Source organism: Thalassophryne amazonica, chromosome 22, assembly GCF_902500255.1.
Source record: "Thalassophryne amazonica chromosome 22, fThaAma1.1, whole genome shotgun sequence".
Classification (NCBI taxonomy): Eukaryota; Metazoa; Chordata; class Actinopteri; order Batrachoidiformes; family Batrachoididae; genus Thalassophryne; species Thalassophryne amazonica.
In genome coordinates this window covers 751415-777649 of record NC_047124.1, presented here as the reverse complement: position 1 = coordinate 777649, position 26235 = coordinate 751415, and the positions used below count along the sequence as shown (strand labels likewise).

Below are 26235 nucleotides of genomic sequence, written 5' to 3'. Positions count from 1 at the left end.
AAGTAAACTGACTTAGACTGGTGTCTCATCCAGGGGCATTCGTAGACCGTCATCCACTTGACGTTATGGAATCCGGGGATAAGCTCCAGCACCAACAAGACAGAGTCTCCAACCTCCAGGCAGATAAAGCAAAAACAATCCAACCATAATTCTATGTGAAAGTCACATGACATCTACCTTTCTGCTGCCTGGAGCTGTTGCTCCTGGTCCAGCTCCTTCATTTCGGAGAGAACCGCTATGCACGGAATCGACTAAAACAGGCAGAAAGTGAAGAAAAAGATTAACTGAACATGGTTTCCCATAAAAATCAACCAGTTGTGGATTTCTGGAAGAAACCTTTTACACAGCCGGAAGTTTTGAGGTTTTGTTCAGGAAGCGTCAGTCCGACATTCATCCTGTGTGCGTGAGAGAGAGATATTTACCATGCCGGAGCTCCTTCCCGTCTCATCTTCCATGGTCTCGGTTACCTGATCCACCTCCATGGCAGCAGAACTGTAGGGATATTCTGGGATTTCGTTGTAGTTGTCCTCTTGTACAGTCTCTGAAAGCACATTTTAGCCTCTTTGTTTCTTTTATATTTTTGTCAGAACTTGTGTCCAATCAAATAAACAGAAACTCTGTGCTCTGGGCTCCCACAGACATGAAGGGCTTTTTTATTTATTCATTTATTAGTTTATGAAAACACTGATTCCTTGTTGCAGATAATTAAAAACTAATGATGGTTATGGATGCTATGTTCCTTTCATGTTTTTGTTATAGTGACAAACCCACAAAAACCAGCTGACCTTTGACCAGCTCCTGCACTTTTTGGCACTTTGTAAGTGACTCCTCGAGCTCTTTAATTCTTCTCTCCTGTGGACAAACGCGGAACGTTAGGCCGGCACTCGCTGTCAGCTAACCCAAGTGGCCGCTGATCTGCGTCACATCGTACCTTCTCATCATTGGCTGATGTCAGTGACTCCAGCTTTCTCTTCATCTTCAGCATTTCTTTTTCTAGGGAAGGAAGAGAGGTTTTTTTTTGTTGTTTTTATATAAATGTGGGGAGCAACTGAAGTGTCACAGCGCTAAACGCTGTGTTTCAACAGAGAGGAAAAAAAACAAAACAAAAAAACCCCCACATGCATTAGAGGTCGAACCCAGCACACACTGACACGCACGGACCTTCAGTGACATAAATGCACGAGTGAGTCATCACTCAAAGGGGTGGCGTTTGGATGCTGGTGTGTGAGTTAGTGTGCAGGAGGTTTTGATTTTTTTTTTTTTTTTGCAGATTAGAAGTCACCAGAATAATAGAAATTCTTTCTTCCCATTTGAGTTTGCTTTCTACATTTCCATGCAGATAAGTGCAAAAGAAAAACATCATTCCCATGACCCGATGGTTCAAGCCAAGCACGAAAACCTCATTGGAGATGTTGCCATCTGAATCATTAATACAGCAAATGAAAAAATTTGAGAGAAATTCCAGATGATTTCTTTGGGAACATCAACCATGTGTCTGGCTAATCCACATTAACTGTGTATGAATATCAGAGCTGCGTTCCAACTACCAAACATCAGTAAAACATCTCTCACCTCTCTCTCCTCCATTGAAGCTCTCCACACTCAGTCTGCTCTCATCCTTCAGCCTCCTCAGCTCCACCTCGCGCTCCTCCAGCCGCCTCTGCAGGAGCTGCAACTCCTCCTACAGCCCGAGAAGGACAGAAACTCTTTACTGCATTCACACCGCCAGGTTCAGGCACACGTCTGCTTTAACTTAAAGGTTCCGACAAAAAACTTAAGGTGCTCAGATATATTTTTACCCCCCCAAAAAACAAACCAAGGGGAAAAACTCTCTAAAAGAAGAAAAAAGAAGCAAAACTGGAAAAACATTAATTCATCACATTAATCCGTCTCAGTCCAGTTACCAACTGGATTAGAAGAGTTTAAAAACTGGCAGAATTCTGTTGAAACGGGTTAAAAACACATTCAGACTCACTTCACACCAGCAACAGTTGAAACTGCTACTGTTCATTTAAACATATAAAACCATCCACAGGTGGAGGCGGAGCCTTGGAACATGTTAAAACGTGCATCAAGCTTTTTTTTCTTTTTTTTTTTTAAAAACCCAAGGCCAACACATGGCCATCAGGTATTGCGAAGACCTGGCGTCCGTCTGTCTGTGCTCAGTATAAGTCCAGTCCTGTTACTGCCACAGTCTTCAAATTCACAGGAAACATTCTTGGGACACAGATCTTGGATAAGTTCAAAGATGGATAACTTTGGCATTTTTAAGAGGTTAAAAACTCACATTCTGTGTGAACCTGTTCTGTTGTTTTTGAATGGCGGGTGTGACAGCCAATCAGAGTAGAGCTGCACCGTGACATCAGTGGCTGGTCTCTCCAAAACCACTTTGTTTTGTGTGTTTATATGCATGTCTCATATTATGGAAGAGCTAGTGAGAAATAAATACTTCTAACACCGAAAACACTGTTTTTAGAACCTAATAACACCTCTGAAGACATCAGCATTCAATCTCTTCAGTTTAGTTTGTGAGTGGCGGAGGTGACAGCCAATCAGAGTAGAGCCGCACTGTGACATCACAGTCTGGTTGCTAGCTGCAAACTCAGTTTTTGGAACCTAATAATTACTTAAAGGTGCATTTACACATAACCAAGACGTGTTACGAATGTCATTTTTCTGTCATTCGTGTTCTGACATTCTTAACGTGAATTAACGCCTCTGAATATGTTTCTTAATAGTACGTGTTGGTGCGTGATATTCTTGATATTCGTGGAGCATGTTTTTGTCTGTCAAAAAATCTTCCATGAATGTCACACACCACCCTCATTTCGTCTCACGTCGTGGAGGTCGCAACTGAGCGTATTGATCCTTAATAGAACGTGACAACGTTCGTAGTGGTTCCTGTGATGGTTCTTGGAGCCCAAACTGTCATGCGTTATTACGAAGTGACACGGAAACTGTCAAGTTTTGACACGACTTGTAACGTAGCGTCACATTTCAATGCGCGCCACAACGAATCAGTTTTCTGTCACGTGCGCACAATTAAACTCGGCTCCAAATGTCGTTCCACAGTCCCTGCTGAAGCTCCTCAGGACGCTCCTGCAGGTGTTCCACCTGCTGCTGTAACCGATGAGCGGGAGAACGAGTCTGAGCAACCAGAGGAGCGAGAGGAGACTCACGTGCAGCCAGACATCTCTGCACCTCCTCCAGTCCAGCGGAGGAAGAAGCGCGTGCACAATTAAACCCTGCTGCACCGCATTCAGTTTGATTGCTGACACCAAGTCGGCTAAAAGTCAAATTTCAGTGCTCTTCAGCGCGCTCCTGCAGGTGTTCCACCTGCTGCATGCGCCTGATGTTTGGGAAAATGCGCCAGACGAGAGCCGCATGAAGCCACACATCTGGTTCTGTCCTCCTCCTCCTCTCTGCACCACTCCATGGCACAGAGCCCAACTATGCATGCAGTCACAAAGTTCTTCTGAAAAACTGGAGCGATCTGAATTCGGTTGGATGAATATGGGTGTGTGTGTGGAGACAATTCACCTCGTTCACAACGTGACAGAACTTAATGATGGGCTGTTACGCACAATAGCGCACAACAACACAGAACATTATTCTTGACCGTACGTAATGGTTCCTGATAATTCTGTAGCAACACATACCATTAATCGTAACGTGTGGTAACAGGTTGCAGCAGTTCCTGAGGACACCTGATGCCTCTGCCCCGAATCATCACATTCGTGATCAGCGGCCAAGAATGTGTACTTGGTGGCATTCATGACTTGTCGTTATGTGTAAACGCAGCTTTAACAACTGCAAATTATAAAGAACACAATGTTCATACAGCCAAGGGTATTGTAGCATTGTGTTTTTTTTTTAAAGCAGTTTACCTTTGAACAAATACTGTTTGTTCAAAGCCATTTAAAATAGAACAGTAATAAAACCTAACAACACAAAGTTTAGCTTTTTTTAAAATGTAAACTATAGAAATAAATTACAACTTTAAACAAGTACTCATTACTGTCAATCAGCTTGGAAATGTTTCAGCTGTATTAAAAACAGTTAAAAAGCCAATCGATAATATTGTAAATGGACACGCTTTGGTATGGTAAACGCACTTTTCCAGCATCAGACACTCAAAGCACTTTACAAATAATGGCTCACATTCATGCGAGGTTGCTGCCATGCAAGGTGTCCACTACACACCGGGAGCACCCTGGGGAATAGGGGATTAAAGACCAAGGTCCTGGGGCCCTTAGTGATTTTCCAGTGAGGCTGAGATTTGAACAAAGATCTTTTGGTCTTAATACCTTAACCACTAGACCATCACCTCCCCTGTGATTGTAAAATCAATCAGCAGCAAACTCAGCATTTCAACAAAACCTTAAAAAGGGGGTTTGGACTGTGCTGAAAATCATTAGTCTACTACATGAATTCAATATATTTTGTTCTATATTGTGTAAAAATTGTGGTATTATCGGGCAGCCTAAAACTAAATCTGAGCCCTGGCTCAATGACACGACTCGTGCTGTACAGGAGATTGTAGGTCATTTGATGATGTCCCTCTCAGCTACTTAAAGAGGTTTTCCACACTGTAGGACCATCTGTTCTTGCAGTTATTAATAGCAGTTTGTCCTCAGGTGGTCCCTAAAAATTTGAAATAGGCAACAGTGTGACATCTGATTAAAAAGCCTGGGTTAGATCCTGCAGTTCTTGTCAATTTCAGGCCTATCACCAATCTGCCTTTTCTTTCTAAAATCTTTGAGAAGATAGTTTACAGTCAGTTAATGGCCTTTGTGAAAGAACACAATATTCTTGAGGTTTTCCAACCCAGTTTTAAGACCCTGCCCAGCTCTTTTTGTTGGGAAAGTGTAAGTACACGGACCCACAACAGGGGGCGCAAATGAACGGACAATGGAATAGGTCAAATAACACACTTTACTGTTGTGAATATGCACAACAAGTACAACAGATTACAATAATGGACAAAGTCAAATTCACACAGGTGTCGTGTGGGCAGGCTCGAAGATAGGAGACGCCTCTCCAAAGTAGAACCGGAACCACACGGTTTCCTCCGCCACCAGACCCCGGGAATACTGGAGCCGCCAAGTCCCGAATTCCCAGGTGGCCACTGCCTCCGCGTGTCGGACCTGGTACTGCTGGCGAGGAATAAAGAACAATTAAAGGAGGGCGCGTTCGCACCCAGGAATCCGAACGGCAGGTAAGCTGCCTCCACCTCTCGTTGGAAAGTTCTCTCAGAGTAATGCACAAAGTCACAAAGATCACTGTCAAACAGTTAGCTGAGTACGTTACCTTCTCGGTAGAAATGATATCTCGGCAAAGAGGTGGAGACGTCGTCCTGCTGATATACTCCTGCCGATCAGATGATTGGTAACAGCTGTTGCAGGTGATGCGTGACAGCTGTCACCCTGGCTGCTCCTGTGAGGCGGCTGCGCCCTCTGGTGCCCGCACTCCAGACAGGGCGCCCTCTGGTGGTGGGCCAGCAGTACCTCCTCTTCTGGCAGCCCACACAACACTTTTAAGAGTTTATAATATATTTATATCTACTGACTCTGGTGACTTGTGCTTTTACATTTACAGTGACTTTGCCCCTTGGTATTTCACACATTTTAAATATGCCATTTCAAATACAAAAACTAAATCAGATTTCTCAGTATAAAAATTTCTAAAATTATCTTCCTTAAACTCAAACTGAAAACAAATCTCTACAACTCAATATAAATGAATTAAAAATATAAAAGCCAAGATGATGTGTTGCATAATCAGCCCCTTTGGTATAATACCTGTATATAATCAGTTTAATTGCCACTTTTCTTCAGACGTCAGGGGATGGATACATGAACATTTCTAAGTCACTGAATATGTCTTGAACTTTATTTACATCAGTTATGTAGAAACACAGGCAGTATGGCACTCTGTGGTAAATCTGTGTGGAGTAGACAGTTCTCAAAAACTGAGTGACTGTGCAAGAAGAAGAGTGAGGAAAGCCACCAAGACACCCAGACAACACAGAAGAAGTTACAGGCTTCTGTGGCTGTGAAAACTCAGTGGATCTGTGGAATTCCGTGGATTTCATCATGGTGGGGGGTGTTGGTGTTTTACTCTGTAAGTGTGATCGTCAGAGTTTTTAAAATAACTTATTGCAAAGCATTCTTACTTTTTACAACATCATGCAAATTTCATAAATCTGGACACTTATCTGTATAATAGATACAAATCAGTGTCCTCGGATCCGCGGAGTTTCACAGAGAAAAATGGCTCACTCAAAACGAGGCTGTTATGACAGTTGTCATAAAGCGGGACTGGGTGGTTGCTATGGCGACGCCGTGTGCCTCCTGCTGCAAGATGCTGTTTTTAAGCTAAACGTAGCATGTGGACAAAGCATACTTTTTAGTGCCATCAAGTTTTTAAAAGAAGAATTTTGTGGTATATCTGTGTCACAGAGCGACATCGGACAGAGGGAAGATGGCGAGAAAGATGGTGTGAAAAGTTGGATAATGAATCAAGAATCCAGGGAATTGGCGCTGGCTTGAATTTAAAGTCGTCTTCATGAAATAAAAGATAAAATAAACGGGAAAAGCGAACTGCAACTTGTCCCGTCAGGAAACATGGTAAGAATTTTTCTCTCCCTGGAAAATAAACATTGTGCTGTTCAAGATTATGTGACTTTTCTTAATTCATGTAGACTTTCTTTCATTGGAAAAAAAAAAAAAAAAGACATTGTGGCTTTGAATGGATTTACAGGAATTCACACAAGAATTTCTAACTTTTACTATAAGGTATGTTATTGATAGTTTACCATGATTTTTTCAAAATATTCTCCAAGCTTTAGCTGTGGTTTTTGAAATGCTTTAGTCTTTCAGTCTTCTTGAATTTAATGTAGTTTAATTGTTCTGAGTTGATGCATAATTTGGTTGACAATTAAAAGGAAACTCATTCCAGGTCCTACTTCCACGTCATATTCTGTTATTTCAACATCATCATTGACAGGTCAAATGAAAGGTTGAATATAGGATCATTTAAATATGCACTTCTTTTGAGATTTTGTTTTCTTCCAGGAGATGCTGAAAATGTATCAGATACAAAATTCATTTGGTTTCTGGACCTTGCAGGCTCTAGACCCCGGCTCCTGGTGGGTTGTACCCTCCAGACCCACTGAAAATTTTCCCCGGATTTCACAATTTTCATTTCACAGCCATATTTGAGAAATTGTGCACAGTGCAAGTTTTACATTTTGTATCCCCAGTTATACAGCTTCATGATGAAGTGATATAGAGGAGGATTTTCTTTCAAATCAAATCTAGGCTTTGATCACACATGTACCTTCTGGCAAATTGTAGCTGAACTTTCAGGTCTTCTTTTTGAGAAAAGCAGTAGTTTTGACATAATCCTGCTAACAGACAGACAAATAAATAAATGCCGATGATTTTATTACATCCTCCTAATTTTTAATTAAAAGCCATCTACATGAAAAAGTGGTCTCGAGACCAAGACCGGATTTGAGAACTACAACACTACTGTCTGGTTCCTGATCAACAGAAAATGACAAATTATATTAAAAGTGATAAATATGAACCTTTTTTTTTTAGGATATGATGAGGTTTGAAGAGGTGATGGTCTAGTGGTTAAGCATTGGACTTCAGACCAAAGGATCCCCGGGTTCAAAACCCAGCCAGACCAGAGAAAAAAAAAAAAAAAAAATCACTAAGCGCCCTTGGGCAAGGTCCCTAATCCCCAAGTTGCTCCCAGTGTGTTGTGAGTACCTTGCATGGCAGCACCCTGACATCAGTGTGTGAGTGTGACTGTGTGAATGTGAGGCATCATTGTAAAGCGCAACGAGCTTCTGATGCAGATGGAAAAGCGCTATATAAATGCAGTGCAGTTACCATTTATTAGAACCGTATTTATTTTGCACAGTCTCACTGAACACAGTCAACATGCCATAACATCAAGAGATAGAGTTTAATAAAGGGTTCATTCTACATAATGAATACTTTTACTTTTTGTACCTTTACACATTAATTGTGATGCCTGTGTAGATTTTATTAAAACAAACACTTTCACTGCAGGATATATATATATATATATATATATATATATATATATATATATACATATTTTGTTGTTTTGTCAGTCTGTCATACTCATGTCCAGCTGGTGACAGTAAAGCACCAACAGGACTGCTAACCATCATTAAAGTTACAAGAAGAAGACTGTGCTGACATCATTGGCCGTCACACTGCAGTCCAGAGGCGACTGCTCTGACTGTTCCGGAGCACAGCGGTGTTTTGCTGTATCTGTTAATTTTGGCTCTCTGTTGGGACTGTTTACACAGAGACTGCTACCTGCTGCTTTGGACTTTGAACTAATAGTCTTTTTCAAGACTTTTTTACTTTTTTACCTTTTTATTTTTTAATTTTTTTTTTTTTTTTTTTTTTTTTTTTTTTTTTTTTTTTTTTTTTTTTTTTTTTTTTTACTTTTTTACTTGACTCTACTGGTGGTCGGCTCTCACTGCGGTATTGTATCACTTCTTGTTCCGGAGCACAGCGGTGTTTTTCTGTATCTGTTAGCTGTTTGATCTGCGCAGTTAGATTGATCTAGTTATCTAGATTACGATTTGTTTCCCAGTGTAATCTTTACGTGCCTTAACTAAAGCACTCCTTCTGCTGAATCACCTCTAAATTATTTACACATTATTCGCTTTGCGTGTTTTTAGGAATCCGCTAGCTTAGCGTAGCTACTAGCTCTTAGCCGATTTAGCATGGCGGCTTCTCCTGTCTCTCCCGCACTTTTCTGCTCTGGGTGTGAAATGTTTAGTTATTCCTCGGCCTCCTTTAGCAGTAATGGTACTTGTAATAAGTGTAGCTTATTCGTAGCTTTGGAGGCCAGGCTGGGCGAATTGGAGACTCGGCTCCGCACCGTGGAAAATTCTACAGCTAGCAAGGCCCCTGTAGTCGGTGCGGACCAAGGTAGCTTAGCCGCCGTTAGTTCCCCCCTGGCAGATCCCGAGCAGCCGGGAAAGCAGGCCGACTGGGTGACTGTGAGGAGGAAGCGTAGCCCTAAACAGAAGCCCCGTGTACACCGCCAACCCGTTCACATCTTTAACCGTTTTTCCCCACTCGACGATACACCCGCCGAGGATCAAACTCTGGTTATTGGCGACTCTGTTTTGAGAAATGTGAAGTTAGCGACACCAGCAACCATAGTCAATTGTCTTCCGGGGGCCAGAGCAGGCGACATTGAAGGAAATTTGAAACTGCTGGCTAAGGCTAAGCGTAAATTTGGTAAGATTGTAATTCACGTCGGCAGTAATGACACCCGGTTACGCCAATCGGAGGTCACTAAAATTAACATTGAATCGGTGTGTAACTTTGCAAAAACAATGTCGGACTCTGTAGTTTTCTCTGGGCCCCTCCCCAATCAGACCGGGAGTGACATGTTTAGCCGCATGTTCTCCTTGAATTGCTGGCTGTCTGAGTGGTGTCCAAAAAATGAGGTGGGCTTCATAGATAATTGGCAAAGCTTCTGGGGAAAACCTGGTCTTGTTAGGAGAGACGGCAGCCATCCCACTTTGGATGGAGCAGCTCTCATTTCTAGAAATCTGGCCAATTTTCTTAAATCCTCCAAACCGTGACTATCCAGGGTTGGGACCAGGAAGCAGAGTTGTAGTCTTACACACCTCTCTGCAGCTTCTCTCCCCCTGCCATCCCCTCATTACCCCATCCCCGTAGAGACGGTGCCTGCTCCCAGACTACCAATAACCAGCAAAAATCTATTTAAGCATAAAAATTCAAAAAGAAAAAATAATATAGCACCTTCAACTGCACCACAGACTAAAACAGTTAAATGTGGTCTATTAAACATTAGGTCTCTCTCTTCTAAGTCCCTGTTGGTAAATGATATAATAATTGATCAACATATTGATTTATTCTGCCTAACAGAAACCTGGTTACAGCAGGATGAATATGTTAGTTTAAATGAGTCAACACCCCCGAGTCACACTAACTGTCAGAATGCTCGTAGCACGGGCCGGGGTGGAGGATTAGCAGCAATCTTCCATTCCAGCTTATTAATTAATCCAAAACCCAGACAGAGCTTTAATTCATTTGAAAGCTTGTCTCTTAGTCTTGTCCATCTAAATTGGAAGTCCCAAAAACCAGTTTATTTGTTATTATCTATCGTCCACCTGGTCGTTACTGTGAGTTTCTCTGTGAATTTTCAGACCTTTTGTCTGACTTAGTGCTTAGCTCAGATAAGATAATTATAGTGGGCGATTTTAACATCCACACAGATGCTGAGAATGACAGCCTCAACACTGCATTTAATCTATTATTAGACTCTATTGGCTTTGCTCAAAAAGTAAATGAGTCCACCCACCACTTTAATCATATCTTAGATCTTGTTCTGACTTATGGTATGGAAATAGAAGACTTAACAGTATTCCCTGATAACTCCCTTCTGTCTGATCATTTCTTAATAACATTTACATTTACTCTGATGGACTACCCAGCAGTGGGGAATAAGTTTCATTACACTAGAAGTCTTTCAGAAAGCGCTGTAACTAGGTTTAAGGATATGATTCCTTCTTTATGTTCTCTAATGCCATATACCAACACAGTGCAGAGTAGCTACCTAAACTCTGTAAGGGAGATAGAGTATCTCGTCAATAGTTTTGCATCCTCATTGAGGACAATTTTGGATGCTGTAGCTCCTCTGAAAAAGAGAGCTTTAAATCAGAAGTGTCTGACTCCGTGGTATAACTCACAAACTCGTAGCTTAAAGCAGATAACCCGTAAGTTGGAGAGGAAATGGCGTCTCACTAATTTAGAAGATCTTCACTTAGCCTGGAAAAAGAGTCTGTTGCTCTATAAAAAAGCCCTTCGTAAAGCTAGGACATCTTTCTACTCATCACTAATTGAAGAAAATAAGAACAACCCCAGGTTTCTTTTCAGCACTGTAGCCAGGCTGACAAAGAGTCAGAGCTCTATTGAGCTGAGTATTCCATTAACTTTAACTAGTAATGACTTCATGACTTTCTTTGCTAACAAAATTTTAACTATTAGAGAAAAAATTACTCATAACCATCCCAAAGACGTATCGTTATCTTTGGCTGCTTTCAGTGATGCCGGTATTTGGTTAGACTCTTTCTCTCCGATTGTTCTGTCTGAGTTATTCTCATTAGTTACTTCATCCAAACCATCAACATGTTTATTAGACCCCATTCCTACCAGGCTGCTCAAGGAAGCCCTACCATTATTTAATGCTTCGATCTTAAATATGATCAATCTATCTTTGTTAGTTGGCTATGTACCACAGGCTTTTAAGGTGGCAGTAATTAAACCATTACTTAAAAAGCCATCACTTGACCCAGCTATCTTAGCTAATTATAGGCCAATCTCCAACCTTCCTTTTCTCTCAAAATTCTTGAAAGGGTAGTTGTAAAACAGCTAACTGATCATCTGCAGAGGAATGGTCTATTTGAAGAGTTTCAGTCAGGTTTTAGAATTCATCATAGTACAGAAACAGCATTAGTGAAGGTTACAAATGATCTTCTTATGGCCTCGGACAGTGGACTCATCTCTGTGCTTGTTCTGTTAGATCTCAGTGCTGCTTTTGATACTGTTGACCATAAAATTTTATTACAGAGATTAGAGCATGCCATAGGTATTAAAGGCACTGCGCTGCGGTGGTTTGAATCATATTTGTCTAATAGATTACAATTTGTTCATGTAAATGGGGAATCTTCTTCACAGACTAAAGTTAATTATGGAGTTCCACAAGGTTCTGTGCTAGGACCAATTTTATTCACTTTATACATGCTTCCCTTAGGCAGTATTATTAGACGGTATTGCTTAAATTTTCATTGTTACGCAGATGATACCCAGCTTTATCTATCCATGAAGCCAGAGGACACACACCAATTAGCTAAACTGCAGGATTGTCTTACAGACATAAAGACATGGATGACCTCTAATTTCCTGCTTTTAAACTCAGATAAAACTGAAGTTATTGTACTTGGCCCCACAAATCTTAGAAACATGGTGTCTAACCAGATCCTTACTCTGGATGGCATTACCCTGACCTCTAGTAATACTGTGAGAAATCTTGGAGTCATTTTTGATCAGGATATGTCATTCAAAGTGCATATTAAACAAATATGTAGGACTGCTTTTTTGCATTTACGCAATATCTCTAAAATCAGAAAGGTCTTGTCTCAGAGTGATGCTGAAAAACTAATTCATGCATTTATTTCCTCTAGGCTGGACTATTGTAATTCATTATTATCAGGTTGTCCTAAAAGTTCCCTAAAAAGCCTTCAGTTAATTCAAAATGCTGCAGCTAGAGTACTGACGGGGACTAGAAGGAGAGAGCATATCTCACCCATATTGGCCTCTCTTCATTGGCTTCCTGTTAATTCTAGAATAGAATTTAAAATTCTTCTTCTTACTTATAAGGTTTTGAATAATCAGGTCCCATCTTATCTTAGGGACCTCGTAGTACCATATTACCCCAATAGAGCGCTTCGCTCTCAGACTGCAGGCTTACTTGTAGTTCCTAGGGTTTGTAAGAGTAGAGTGGGAGGCAGAGCCTTCAGCTTTCAGGCTCCTCTCCTGTGGAACCAGCTCCCAATTCAGATCAGGGAGACAGACACCCTCTCTACTTTTAAGATTAGGCTTAAAACTTTCCTTTTTGCTAAAGCTTATAGTTAGGGCTGGATCAGGTGACCCTGAACCATCCCTTAGTTATGCTGCTATAGACGTAGACTGCTGGGGGGTTCCCATGATGCACTGTTTCTTTTTCTTTTTGCTCTGTATGCACCACTCTGCATTTAATCATTAGTGATCGATCTCTGCTCCCCTCCACAGCATGTCTTTTTCCTGGTTCTCTCCCTCAGCCCCAACCAGTCCCAGCAGAAGACTGCCCCTCCCTGAGCCTGGTTCTGCTGGAGGTTTCTTCCTGTTAAAAGGGAGTTTTTCCTTCCCACTGTAGCCAAGTGCTTGCTCACAGGGGGTCGTTTTGACCGTTGGGGTTTTACATAATTATTGTATGGCCTTGCCTTGCAATATAAAGCGCCTTGGGGCAACTGTTTGTTGTGATTTGGCGCTATATAAAAAAAATTGATTGATTGATTGATCATTCTGTGTCAGCAGTGTAGCCTGATCTGTTTGCTGCCAGACATTGATGATGAAAAAAATATATAGTTTTGACTTGTGGATTCGGTAACGTTTGTTTCCTCACAACGCCTTGACGTAGAATGCAACAGCTACAAAAACACTTAGCTTTGCCAACACGACAAGAACTCTGATATCAGGTTGGGAGACATTTATCCGGAAAATGCATCAAATTGACTTAATTTTATGTTTGGTCAAACGAGCTAAACAAAACTACAGAAATGGCTGCAGGCACACCCAGAGCAAAAAGATCACCTGACTGTCACTGTGATCCCTCTCCACAGCAGTCAACTTCAGCTTCAGACCGGACACCTCCATCATCAGTTCCAGCCGCTGGGTTTCCAGCTCTGACCTGTTTAACAGCTCCTGTGGAAGGTGCACAAAGACATGCCAAAGACAGATTGCAGGTTGGTGTAAACTCCTGTTGTACTTCAGATGCCTTACCTGCTGCAGCAACTCCTCAGTGGCATTCAGTTTCTCCCGATGCTGCTCAAGGTCCCGAATCTTTTCACCCTGCACCTCCACCTGGTCTGTAAGGACACTCACCTGGTCCACAGTAAGACATCTTTATTAGAAAAACCATCACAGAATTTGCTGCAAACTCTGGTGGGTGACAGGATCTAAAATTAATATCATGGTGATTTTCACTTTTTGGATGGTGATTGCATCATATCATGGTATTATTAGCTTTGCACAATATGACCCCTTTAATAATTATCACTTTTTCTACCTTTTGTTATGGTGCAGCCTTATTCCAAAATGGAGGAAATTCATTTCTTTTTCTCTAAATTCTAAACACAATACTTCATAATGACAATGTGAAAAAGTTTTTTTTAGGTTATTGCAAACTTATTAAAAATAACTAAGAAATCACCTGTATTCACAGTCTTTGCCATGATGATGAAAGTTGATCTCAGGTGTCTCCTGTTTCCTCTGATCATCCTTGAGATGTTTCTACAGCTTATTTGGAGTCCACCTGGGGTCAATTCAGTTGATTGGACATGATTTGGAAAGACACACACCTGTCTACATATAAGGTCCCACAGTCAGAGCACAAACCAAGCATGAAGTCAAAGGAATTGTCTGTAGACCTCAGAGACAGGATTGTCTGGAGGCACAAATCTGGGGAAGGGAACAGAAACATTTCTGCTGCTTTGAAGGTCCCAATGAGCACAGTGGCCTCAATCATCTGTAAATGGAAGAAGTTCAGATCCACTAGGACTCTTCCTAGAGCTGGTCGTCTGTCTAAACTGAGTGATTGGGGGAGAAGGACCTTAGTCAGGGAGGTGACCAAGAACCCGATGGTCACTCTGTCAGAGCTCCAGCATTCCTCTGTGGAGAGAGGAGAACCTTCCAGAAGGACAACCATCTCTGCAGCAATCCACCAATCAGGCCTGTATGGTAGAGCGTTGGACTTCATATCAGAGGATCTTTGGTTCAAAACCCAGCCAGACTGGAAAAAGATCCTTAATCCCTTAGTTGCTCCCAGTGTGTAGTCAGCGCCTTGCAAGGCAGCACCATATCGGTGTGTGTGTATTTGTGTGAATGGGTGAATGTGAGGCATTATTGTAAGGCATGTTGAACTTCTGATGCAGATGGAAAAGCGCTATATAAATGGTCCATTTACCATTTAAAGTGGCCAGACGGAAGCCACGTCTTAGTAAAAGGCACATGGCAGCCGACCTGGAGTTTGACAAATGACACCTGAAGGACTCTCAGACCAGGAGAAACAAAATTCTCTGGTCTGATGAGACAAAGAGTGAACTCTTTGGCATCATGTTTGGAGGAAACCAGGCACCATCCCTACAGTGAAGCATGGTGGTGGCAGCATCATGCTGTGGGGATGTTTTTTCAGCAGCAGGAACTGGGAGACTAGTCAGGATTGAGGGAAAGATGAATGCAGCAATGTACAGAGACATCCTGGATGAAAACCTGCTCCAGAGTGCTCTTGACCTCAGACTGGGGCGACGGTTCATCTTTCAGCAGGACAATGACCCTAAACACACATCCAAGATATCAAAGGAGTGGCTTCAGGACAACTCTGTGAATGTCCTTGAGTGGTCCAGCCAGAGCCCAGACCTGAATCTGACTGAACATCTCAGGAGAGAAAATGGGCTGTGCACTGACGCTCCCCATCCAACCTGATGGATCTTGAGAGGTGCTGCAAAGAGGAATGGACCAAACTTCCCAAAGATAGGTGCACCAAGCTTGTGGCATCATATTCAAGAAGACTTGAGGCTGGAATTGCTGCCAAAGGTGCATCAACAAAGTACTGAGCAAAGGCTGTAAACACTTATGTACATGTGGTTTCTTAGTTTTAATAAATTTGCAAAAATTACTTTTTTCCTGTTGCCATTACGAGGTGTTGTGAATACAATTTTGAGGGGAAAATAAATTCATAAACAGACCAGATAAAGAAGCAAACCAGGTTTCTAATGTATACATAAGAACAGGTACGACTGTTGCAGTAAGTTGTGCTGACACACCTGGAGAATAAGACACTCCTTGTCACTTTCCAGTCTGGAGAGACGCTCTTGGTAAAGTGATTCAACAGCCACAGAGTCGTGGCCGTTAGTCTGAAATGAGAAGCCATATGTTCATTGGAACAACATGCAGCCATAGTCTGACAGCACTAATGTGATAATACCGAGCAGCGCGAAGATGTTGACAGACGGGCGTGACATCAAAGTCGTAGTCCATCCGACTCAGTCTCCGCCATGACCGCAAACTGGAAGCACGCTTTCGTCACCGTAAACAGAAGTACACAAGAAGCATGATAGGAGAAACCGAGGTGCATGATGGGAGAACGCCATTACCTGGTTACCGCTGTTGTTGCGGCGGTCGTCCTGTCGGACACCAAGGAAAGGCTGGCGTAGGAATACACTGAGCGAGCTGCATTACGGCTTCTATCAAAGTAGTTTTGAAAAATTAATTAAGATATTCAGTTTGTGTACTAATTAAAAGGCAGGAAACACATAGAAACGGCATTAACTGGTTACCGCTTTCGCTGCATTTGTTTTGCACTCGTCGCACCAGACACCAGTGAAAGGCTGGCGTAAGAATACACTGAGCGAGCCGCATTACTGCTGTAATTCCCATCAAAGTGAAGTGTCGCTCTCCACTCTGAGTTGAAGGAAAAAACTCCCATCAGAATCTTTCATTATAATCCAGTTACTTCTGTGTCGCATAGACGCAGAAGGGGCTTTACTCATTTTCACAATGAAAAGTTAATAGTTTTCAGTGGAAATGTGTCAAAACTACAAACTCTTTACAAGCCTCAGTGTAACAGGAAAGTGGGGGAAAAGTTTTTGTAATTGCAATTTAATATGTTCTCAGTACTGCTGGGTTGAAAAGATTGAGTTGCTGATTTTTTAAAAAAATCGATTTTAAATCCCACAGATCAATACATACACACACACACACACATACATACATATATATATATATACACACACACACACACACGAGGTCTGTTAGAAAACTATCCGACCTTTTTATTTTTTTAAAAAACTATATGGATTTGAATCATGTGCGCTTGCATCAGCCAAGCTTGAACCTTCGTGCGCATGCGTGAGTTTTTTCATGCCTGTCGGTTGTGTCATTCGCCTGTGAGCAAGCTTTGTGTGAGCACTGGTCCACCCCTCTCATCGGATTTTCATTGTCAGGGAAATGGCTGAGCGACTGGAGCAGCGCTGAATCAAATTTTTCCAGAAACTGTGAGAGACAGCCAGGTGGAAACCATTCGGAAAATTCAGACAGCTTTCGGTGAGGATACTCTACGTCGTCTGACTACCAGAGAAATTGCAGAAGAGGTGGACATCAGCACTTTTGCGGCACATTCCACCGTTACAGGAGATTTTGTAATGAAAGACGTACGGAGGAATTCTCGCGTCGGCACGGAGCCACAATGGCGTACAACAAAAAGCATGTCCATGTTGGAAGTCTCACAGGACAAGTTGTGACATGCCCAGCTGTTACACAATTTCTCGGATACTCACTCGACTGAAAGCCATCGAAAGCCGTCTGAATCTTCTGAATGGTTTCCAACACGGAGGTGTTTTTTTTTTTTTTGCTGCGCGTCCTGAGCTGCTTCGTGCCGACGCGCAAATTCCTCCGCACGTCTTTCATTACAAAAACTCCTGTAACAGTGGAATGTGCCACAAAAGTACTATGTCCAGCTCTATTGCCATTTCTATGGTACTCACATGATGTCCCGGATCAACACAGCGTTCAGTTTAGAAATGATCTGGTCGTTCCAGCCTGTCGATGACCTCTCAGCGCACTGCGCGGCCTCCACCTCCGTGGGCCATCTTTAAAAAGGTTTTAACAGTCCATAATCTGTGTGACGCCGACAGAATCCTCACCGATATCCATCTGAATCTATCGAATGGTTTCCAAGTGCCTGTCTCTAACAGTTTCTGAAAAAATTTCATGGAGCAAAGCGGCAGCCTCTCAGCAAGTTCTCAGACAAAACAAATCCGACGGGAGGGGTGTACCAGTGCTCACACAAAGCCTGCCCACAGGTGAATGACGCAACCGACAGGCGTGGAAAAACTCACGCATGCGCACGAAGGTTCAAGCTTGGCTGACGCAATCACACGAGATTCAAATCCATATAGTTTTTGAAAAAAAAAATAAAAAGGTCCAATACTTTTTGGACAGACCTCGTACACACACACATATATGTGTGTATTTCTCGTCAGCATTGGAAGAGCGTCGCTGAAAAAAATGCCGCTGCAGTTGGTCCGTTCTGCTGTTTCCTTGGGTGTGACAATGATCATTTCTCTGCACTGATTGTGGACCAGGTGGTTCTGATTTCGAAGCAGGTCCACAATTTATTCATCACCTCTGTCAAAGCTATTTAAAGATGCCAATCATGATGACCTGGACTCTTGTCTGTTGCAGGCAAGAAAAAAAGAAAAGTCCACCGTTTAATTCACACGTGTTTTTTTTTTTGCGTTCATTCCTCATAACGTGCCTTTTCCGTGGGAGATAGCGTGAAGGTTCTGTGGTGTGGGTTCACTTTTCAGCCATGCAGCAAGTGCTAGTGGAAAAGACTGACTGAACCACAGTCTGCGTGGTTGTGGGAGACGTTCTCCTGCTGCGTGTCGCACAGCCAGCACTGTAGGGGAGACTGGGACCGTTTGCCCCGCGAAAATATTTATAACTCCCTGAAACACTGTTGCCTGCATTTTGAGGGCCACATTTTGTGAGGTAAAGCCATAGTTGTTTTTTTTTTTTTTTACCTTATCTTTTCAGTCACTGCTATGGCCCGGAGCTTGCAGCGAAGGACGACAGGTTACACTCGGACTAACCTTCCTCCCCGGCAGTATCCCTTTCCACACTCACTATTCTATTTCAGCAGTGGGTGACTGATCTTAAACATAGTAAGTCATATAAATCCAAGCATATTTCAAAGTCGCTGGTAAGCAATACAACTGCTTCTACAACTCCTGGCAAAAATGATGGAATCACCGGCCTCGGAGGATGTTCATTCAGCTGTTTAATTTTGTAGAAAAAAAGCAGATCACAGACATGACACAAAACTAAAGTAATTTCAAATGGCAACTTTCTGGCTTTAAGAAACACTATAAGAAATCAGGAAAAATAATTGTGGCAGTCAGTAACGGTTACTTTTTTAGACCAAGCAGAGGGAAAAAAATATGGAATCACTCAATTCTGAGGAATAAATTATGGAATCATGAAAAACAAAAGAACGCTCCAACACATCACTAGTATTTTGTTGCACCACCTCTGGCTTTTATAACAGCTTGCAGTCTCTGAGGCATGGACTTAATGAGTGACAAACAGTACTCTTCATCAATCTGGCTCCAACTTTCTCTGATTGCTGTTGCCAGATCAGCTTTGCAGGTTGGAGCCTTGTCATGGACCATTTTCTTCAACTTCCACCAAAGATTTTCAATTGGATTAAGATCCGGACTATTTGCAGGCCATGACATTGACCCTATGCGTCTTTTTTGCAAGGAATGTTTTCACAGTTTTTGCTCTATGGCAAGATGCATTATCATCTTGAAAAATGATTTCATCATCCCCAAACATCCTTTCAATTGATGGGATAAGAAAAGTGTCCAAAATATCAACGTAAACTTGTGCATTTATTGATGATGTAATGACAGCCACCTCCCCAGTGCCTTTACCTGACATGCAGCCCCATATCATCAATGACTGTGGAAATTTACATGTTCTCTTCAGGCAGTCATCTTTATTAATCTCATTGGAAAGGCACCAAACAAAAGTTCCAGCATCATCACCTTGCCCAATGCAGATTCGAGATTCATCACTGAATATGACTTTCATCCAGTCATCCATAGTCCACGATTGCTTTTCCTTAGCCCATTGTAACCTTGTTTTTTTCTGTTTAGGTGTTAATGATGGCTTTCATTTAGCTTTTCTGTATGTAAATCCCATTTCCTTTAGGCGGTTTCTTACAGTTCGGTCACAGACGTTGACTCCAGTTTCCTCTCATTCGTTCCTCATTTGTTTTGTTGTGCATTTTCGATTTTTGAGACATATTGCTTTAAGTTTTCTTCTTGACGCTTTGATGTCTTCCTTGGTCTACCAGTATGTTTGCCTTTAACAACCTTCCCATGTTGTTTGTATTTGGTCCAGAGTTTAGACACAGCTGACTGTGAACAACCAACATCTTTTGCAACATTGCGTGATGATTTACCCTCTTAAGAGTTTGATAATCCTCTCCTTTGTTTCATTTGACATCTCTCGTGTTGGAGCCATGATTCATGTCAGTCCACTTGGTGCAACAGCTCTCCAAGGTGTGATCACTCCTTTTTAGATGCAGACTAATGAGCAGATCTGATTTGATGCAGGTGTTAGTTTTGGGGATGAAAATTTACAGAGTGATTTCATAATTTATTCCTCAGAATTGAGTGATTCCATATTTTTTTCCCTCTGCTTGGTCTAAAAAAGTAACCGTTACTGACTGCCACAATTATTTTTCCTGATTTCTTATAGTGTTTCTTAAAGCCAGAAAGTTGCCATTTGAAATTACTTTAGTTTTGTGTCATGTCTGTGATCTGCTTTTTTTCTACAAAATTAAACAGCTGAATGAACATCCTCCAAGGCCGGTGATTCCATCATTCTTGCCAGGAGTTGTAGAAGCAGTTGTATTGCTTACCAGCGACTTTGAAATATGCTTGGATTTATATGACTTACTATGTTTAAAATCAGTCACCCACTAAAAATTTAGCTTATCTCCGCACAGTGAAACGGCTTAAGGCTCGACAGTCCAGGTGGGCCATATTCTTCAGCCGGTTCAATTTTGTGATATCTTATCGTCCAGGGTCTAAGAATGGGAAGCCAGATGCTCTTTCCCATCTTGGTGACTCTTCTGATTCCACGCCTAATCCAGAAACTATCCTTCCGGAAACCTGTTTTGTGTCCGCACTTACCTGGGATGTTGAAGCGAAAGTAAGGGCAGCGCTAGTTAATACTCCAGGTCCCTCAGACTGCCCTCCCGACAAATTATTCGTTCCGACCCCTCTTAGGGGTGAGGTAATCTGTTGGGGAAATGATAGCCGATTCTCATGTCATCCAGGTATCCAGAGAACCATGTTTGTGTTAAAGCAGAGATTTTGGTGGCCACACATGTTAACTGATGTCCAAGAATATGTTAATGCTTGCTCCATTTGTGCTATGCATAAATCCTTGCTCCGTTTGTGCTATGCATAAATCCTCCACTCGCCCTCCTGCGGGTGCTCTGTTACCTCTGCCCATTCCTGTCCGACCATGGACATATATTTCTGTTGACTTTGTGACTGGGTTGCCGGTTTCAAGCGGCAACTCAGTAATTATGACTGTTGTGGATCATCTGTCCAAAATGGTGCATTTTGTACCTTTGCCTAGGCTCCCCTCAGCCAAGGAAACGGCTGAGGCTCTGTTAACTCATGTCTTTAGGCTTCATGGGTTGCCGCAGGATACTGTCTCTGATCGGGGTCCTCAGTTTGTTTCACAGTTTTGGAGGGGGTTCTGCCGTCTTCTTGGGGTCACATCCAGCCTCACATCTGGTTACCATCCCCCAGCTAATGGTCAAACAGAACGCCTCAACCAGGAATTGAAAAGGGTCTACGAATCCTAGCCTCCCAATATCCTGCCTCTTGGTCCTCTCAGTTACCATGGATAGAACTAGCCCACAACAGCCTACTTACGTCTGCCTCTGGTTTTTCGCCTTTTCATGTGGTTTTTGGTCATCAGCCATCCCTGTTTGATTCCACAGATCTACGTTCACCGGTACCTGCGGCTCTGGGACTCATCTTACGTTGCCGACGAACCTGGGAGCGGGCTCGGAGAGCCCTGTTGCGGTCTTCACAAGCATACAAGGCCGCAGCGGATTGCAAACGGTCGATCGCACCTTCCTACGCCCTGGGACAACAAGTTTGGCTTTCCACGCGCCACCTGCCACTGCGTGGAGTGCCTCGGAAACTAGCTCCCAGGTTTGTTGGCCCATTCCCGATATACAGGATCATTAACCCTGTCTCTGTCCGTCTCCGCCTTCCAAGGTCCATGAGGGTTCACCCTACTTTCCATGTCAGCCACCTGAAGCCTGTGCGGTCCAGCCCTTTGTGACAGCCGGCCGATCCCCCGCCTTCCGCCCGCTTCGTGGATGGGTGGCCCGCCTTCACGGTGCGGTGCCTTCTGGGTTCCCGGCGGCGGGGTCGTGGTTTCCAGTATTTGGTGGATTGGGCAGGTTATGGCCCCGAGGAGCGGTCCTGGATTCCCTCCCGGTTTGTGTTGGACCCTGCCCTTATTCGTGAGTTTCATGCTTCTCACCCTTCTGCTCCTGGGCCGTCGGGGGTCGGCCCTTGAGGGAGGTGTACTGTCAGGTTCCTGGTTGTTTGGGTTGTGTCTCTTGTTCTGTCTCTGTTCTATCCTTCTGCTTGGGTTTTCTCTGTCCTGTTGTTTCTTGCCTTTCTCTCCTGGTTCTTGGTGGTGGGTGTCTCCCTCTGTCTGGCCACACCCTGGTTCTGGGAGTTTCTCCACACACCTGTTCTGAGTTTGCAGTTAATCACCCAGGTGCTTTATAAGCCTCACAGTTTGTCTCTGTCCTTCGCCAGATCGATGTGCCTTGTGCCTCTTTCCAGCTCAGTTCCTTGTGTTTTTGCCTTGATTGCTTCATCATGTTTTTGATTACCTGCCTGTGTACCTTGACCACGCCTAAGCCTGATGATTTTGTTACTGTTGCTTCTTTTGGACTGCTTATCTGTGTACCGACCTCAGCTACTGAACAAAGTAAATGCTTTTGCTCCACTGAGCTGTGTACTCGCATCCTGCATTTGTGTCCAGCCTGCTTCACCAGCCAAACCTGATATGGCTAACACCAGAAATTCCTGATTCTTTTCTCTCCATTGAAAACTATAGTTTATATAGGAAAGACCGTATTGGTAAATGTGGAGGTGGAGTGGCGCTCTATGTAAGTCAAAATTATGCGCACTCCATATCAAAAATTGAAACTGCTTTCGGAGTCACTGCAGCTAGTTATAAATTTTACAAATTAACATGCAATTACAATTATAGTAACGTATAAACCTCTGAATGTAAATCCGAACCTATATGTGTCTCAACTCTCTGATATATTAAAATTGGTGAATACAAAGGAATTGATTGTACTTGGAGACCTAAATCTGGACTGGAATGACAGCTCATCTAAACCATTAAAAGCTCTTGCAACCAAACTTGGACTTGCTCAGTTAATCAAAAACCCAACTAGAATTTGAAAAACATGCAGTTTTGTGCTTGATCTCATCTTTACTTCTCAACCCTCCAAATTCGCTCTCTCGGTATAGTAGAAACTGCTATTTCTGATCATTTCCTTACATATGTAATCAGGAAAAAAGCCAAGAATCCAAAAGGTCATGCTAGTCATCCAACTGTGACCAAAGTACTAAACTCTAATTTACCACGATTAAACGAAGAGATTGACAATATTGATTGGTCAAATGAAATGCAACTTAGAAACCCTGATCAAATCTTAATTAATTTTCATGAGAAAATCAAAAGTGTAATTACAAAATATACAACTGTCCGAATGACTTAACGGCAAAATAAATTACCTTGGATTAACTCCCAAATAATTAAACTTCTTAAACAAAAATCTACATCTTTAAAACAATATAGAAAAACCAAAACGCCAGAGAGTAAATATCAATTCAGGCAAATTAGAAATAAATGCACGGCTGAATTATACAAATCCAAAATGACATATTTTCAAAACTTAATTGTTCAAGCTGGCTCAAATCCAAAAACGATATGGCAAGTACTTAACAACATAACAGGAAACAATAAAAAGAATAACTTAAATAAAATTCAAATTAATATCGGTGGTAACCTTGTCACGGAACACGAAAGGCTTGCAAGTGCTTTTAATGATTATTTTATATCCTCTGTAAAGGAGTTATCCTCTGTCTTCACATCTCCTGATGTTACAACGGTGCAGACAGGTCTTCAACCTTTGTTCTCCTTTGCAGAAGTCTCCCAACAAGAGATATCTGCCACTTTTCAATCCTTAAACAACTCTCACACACGGGATGTCACTGGCTTAACAATGAACTTCCTGAAGACACACTCTGAAAGCTTTGTACCTTTGTTTCACCATCTGATCAATTTATGTATTAGACTCTCTGTGTTCCCATCTTCCTGAAAAACTGCCCTGATCATTCCCATATTTAAATCAGACAGCCCTACATGCATTTCAAATTACAGACCAATAGCTATACTTTCAACAATATCAAAATTACTAGAAAAAACTCTGTATAATCAACTTATCAGCTTCCTGGAGAAAAACCACCTGCTCAGTGACTCTCAGTATGGTTTTCGGTCCAAACGTTTCACTATGTCTGCTCTTCTGCTGTTCACTGAACATATACGCTCTGCTTTAAACAAAGGACAGGTTACAGGTGCAGTTTTTATAGATCTCCGTAAAGCATTTGATACAGTAAATCATCTCATTTTACTAAGTAAACTTCAGTCCTTTAAGTTGTCCCAAAGTGTGCTTGACATGATTACATCCTATTTGAGTGGCAGGTCTCAAATAGTCAAAAATTGGTCAAACTAAATCTTGTCCTCTTAAATACAATATCGGTGTACCACAAGGGAGTACTCTTGGTCCATTACTGTTTCTTCTTTATGTTAATGATCTTCCACTTATATGCAGTTATTCTAACATTGTATTGTATGCAGATGACACTGTACTCTTTTACTCCGATCCCCAATTTTGTAAATATTAAATTGTCATCTGATCTCAAAACACTCCAAAATTGGCTAACGGATCGTATTAACATGAAAAAGACACAATGTATCTATTTTCATTCCTCCAGGAAGCAACTTCAAATGTGCAACACAATCATGTTCTCCGATTACAAACTGCACATAACAGCAACCTTGTAAATATCTTGGTGTGCTCTTGGATTCTCATCTTAATTACAAAGAACATGTCAACTCTTTGACCAAGAAACTGCAACAAAAACTGTATGTGTACAACAAAATCAGACCATATTTGACAACCTCTGTTTCTCACAAGTACCTCCATGCCGCAGTCCTCTCCTCTATCTCCTATTGTTTGCCTATATGGTCTCTCACCACAAATGATGTTCTTGATCCTGTGGCTCAACTGTACAACAGAGCTTTCAAAATTCACTGTCAACTTCCAGGTTGGACCCACCATTGTATAGCTCTGTCCAGATCAAATGCTCTGACTTTCAACAACTATATAAGCAGTATGGCTATTAGAGTCTATTTTTAGTTAAAAAACTTCAACCTGCCACCAGCTCTGTTGGCTCTAGTACCAACTACAAACTCTCAAAGGAGCACCAGATCAACATTGGCGGAACAGCTCCAAGTCCCTTCTTATAAAAATACCTATGGACAAAGATCATTCTTTTACATCTACACTAAGGTGTGGAATGATATCCCTCTGGGCACTAGATCATTTTCAATTTTAAATTGGAATCATTGTGCGGTACGCCGCATTACGCATCTCTACATCAGCCCAGTGTGAAAGGGGCTGGCGTGTGCTCACCACATCGGCGTGCTGTGTCAGCATGATCTCCTGCTGTGAGGTCAGTGAGCGCTGGGAAAAAGAGGACAAGTGAAGATGTGATTGCATGGGTGACTGAGTGACAGCACTAATGCGGGCTTTAACACATATGGCATGAGTCCAGTCCATATATTGGTTGTACTCAGATGTCCAGTACCGGCAGGTCCTGTGCAAAGGGAGGACACAGCACTGGATCCCGCTCCGGTCCCATGTTTGCCATCCAGACGTCTGGACATCGGGCAGTCTGTGTGCTTTATTTATGGTCTCAGTGCCATCTGACAGCAGTCTGTGTCATCTAACTGTTGTGTAAATACGCTTTGGTTGCAATCGTGCAGGTGTGCATGGTGGCATTTTGGATGGGATCTGGCCAGAGTCTACACCCCTCTTTCCCTCCCAACTGCGTCTGGATTATGGGCATATTTTCCGTGTCGGCCTCAGTCGGCCTAATTCCTGCGCATTCTTACTATGTGCGATGGGGGTCGTAACATGCTGATGTCACCGACCGAGCGGTCCTCCCTAAAAATCGGTCCGCCCTGCCTTCGCCATGCATGCGTCATTTCTGACCATCAGCAGTGATTCACCAATTATCACCTCGTTTCTGCTGACACCTGACTTGAGAATGATTTACGAGGTCTGCGAGAAAAGAAACCAACAGTTTTATTTTTTAAAAAACTATATGGATTTGAATCACGTGTGATTACATCAGCCAAGCTTGAATCCTCGTGCGCATGCGTGAGTTTTTTCACGCCTGTCGGTGACATCATTCACCTGTGAGCACGCCTTGTGGAAGGAGTGGTCCAGCCCCCTCGTCGGAATTCCTTTGTCTGAGAAGTTGCTGAGAGACAGGCGCTGTGCTTCATCAAAATTTTTTCAAAAACTGAGGCACATCCGAGTGGAAACCATTCAAGAAATTCAGCTGGTTTTCGGTGAAAATTTTAATGGCTGATGAGAAATTTTGGATTGTTTCTATCGCCTTAA

General features: G+C 42.4%; 1 protein-coding gene across 3 annotated transcripts in view; it reads right to left on the bottom strand.

Moving 5' to 3' along the window:
* Nucleotides 1-26235, bottom strand: part of ppfibp1a (PPFIA binding protein 1a) — an 82909-nt gene that overhangs the window by 18287 nt on the left and 38387 nt on the right. For all 3 annotated transcript variants that reach the window (XM_034163153.1, XM_034163152.1, XM_034163154.1), the window contains 8 exons: nucleotides 15677-15766; nucleotides 13635-13736; nucleotides 13446-13556; nucleotides 1573-1681; nucleotides 932-993; nucleotides 786-852; nucleotides 423-541; nucleotides 178-251 (listed from right to left, as the gene is read on the bottom strand). In XM_034163153.1, coding sequence (XP_034019044.1) covers nucleotides 178-251; nucleotides 423-541; nucleotides 786-852; nucleotides 932-993; nucleotides 1573-1681; nucleotides 13446-13556; nucleotides 13635-13736; nucleotides 15677-15766 — 734 coding nt within the window. The remainder of the gene's footprint in view (nucleotides 1-177; nucleotides 252-422; nucleotides 542-785; nucleotides 853-931; nucleotides 994-1572; nucleotides 1682-13445; nucleotides 13557-13634; nucleotides 13737-15676; nucleotides 15767-26235) is intronic.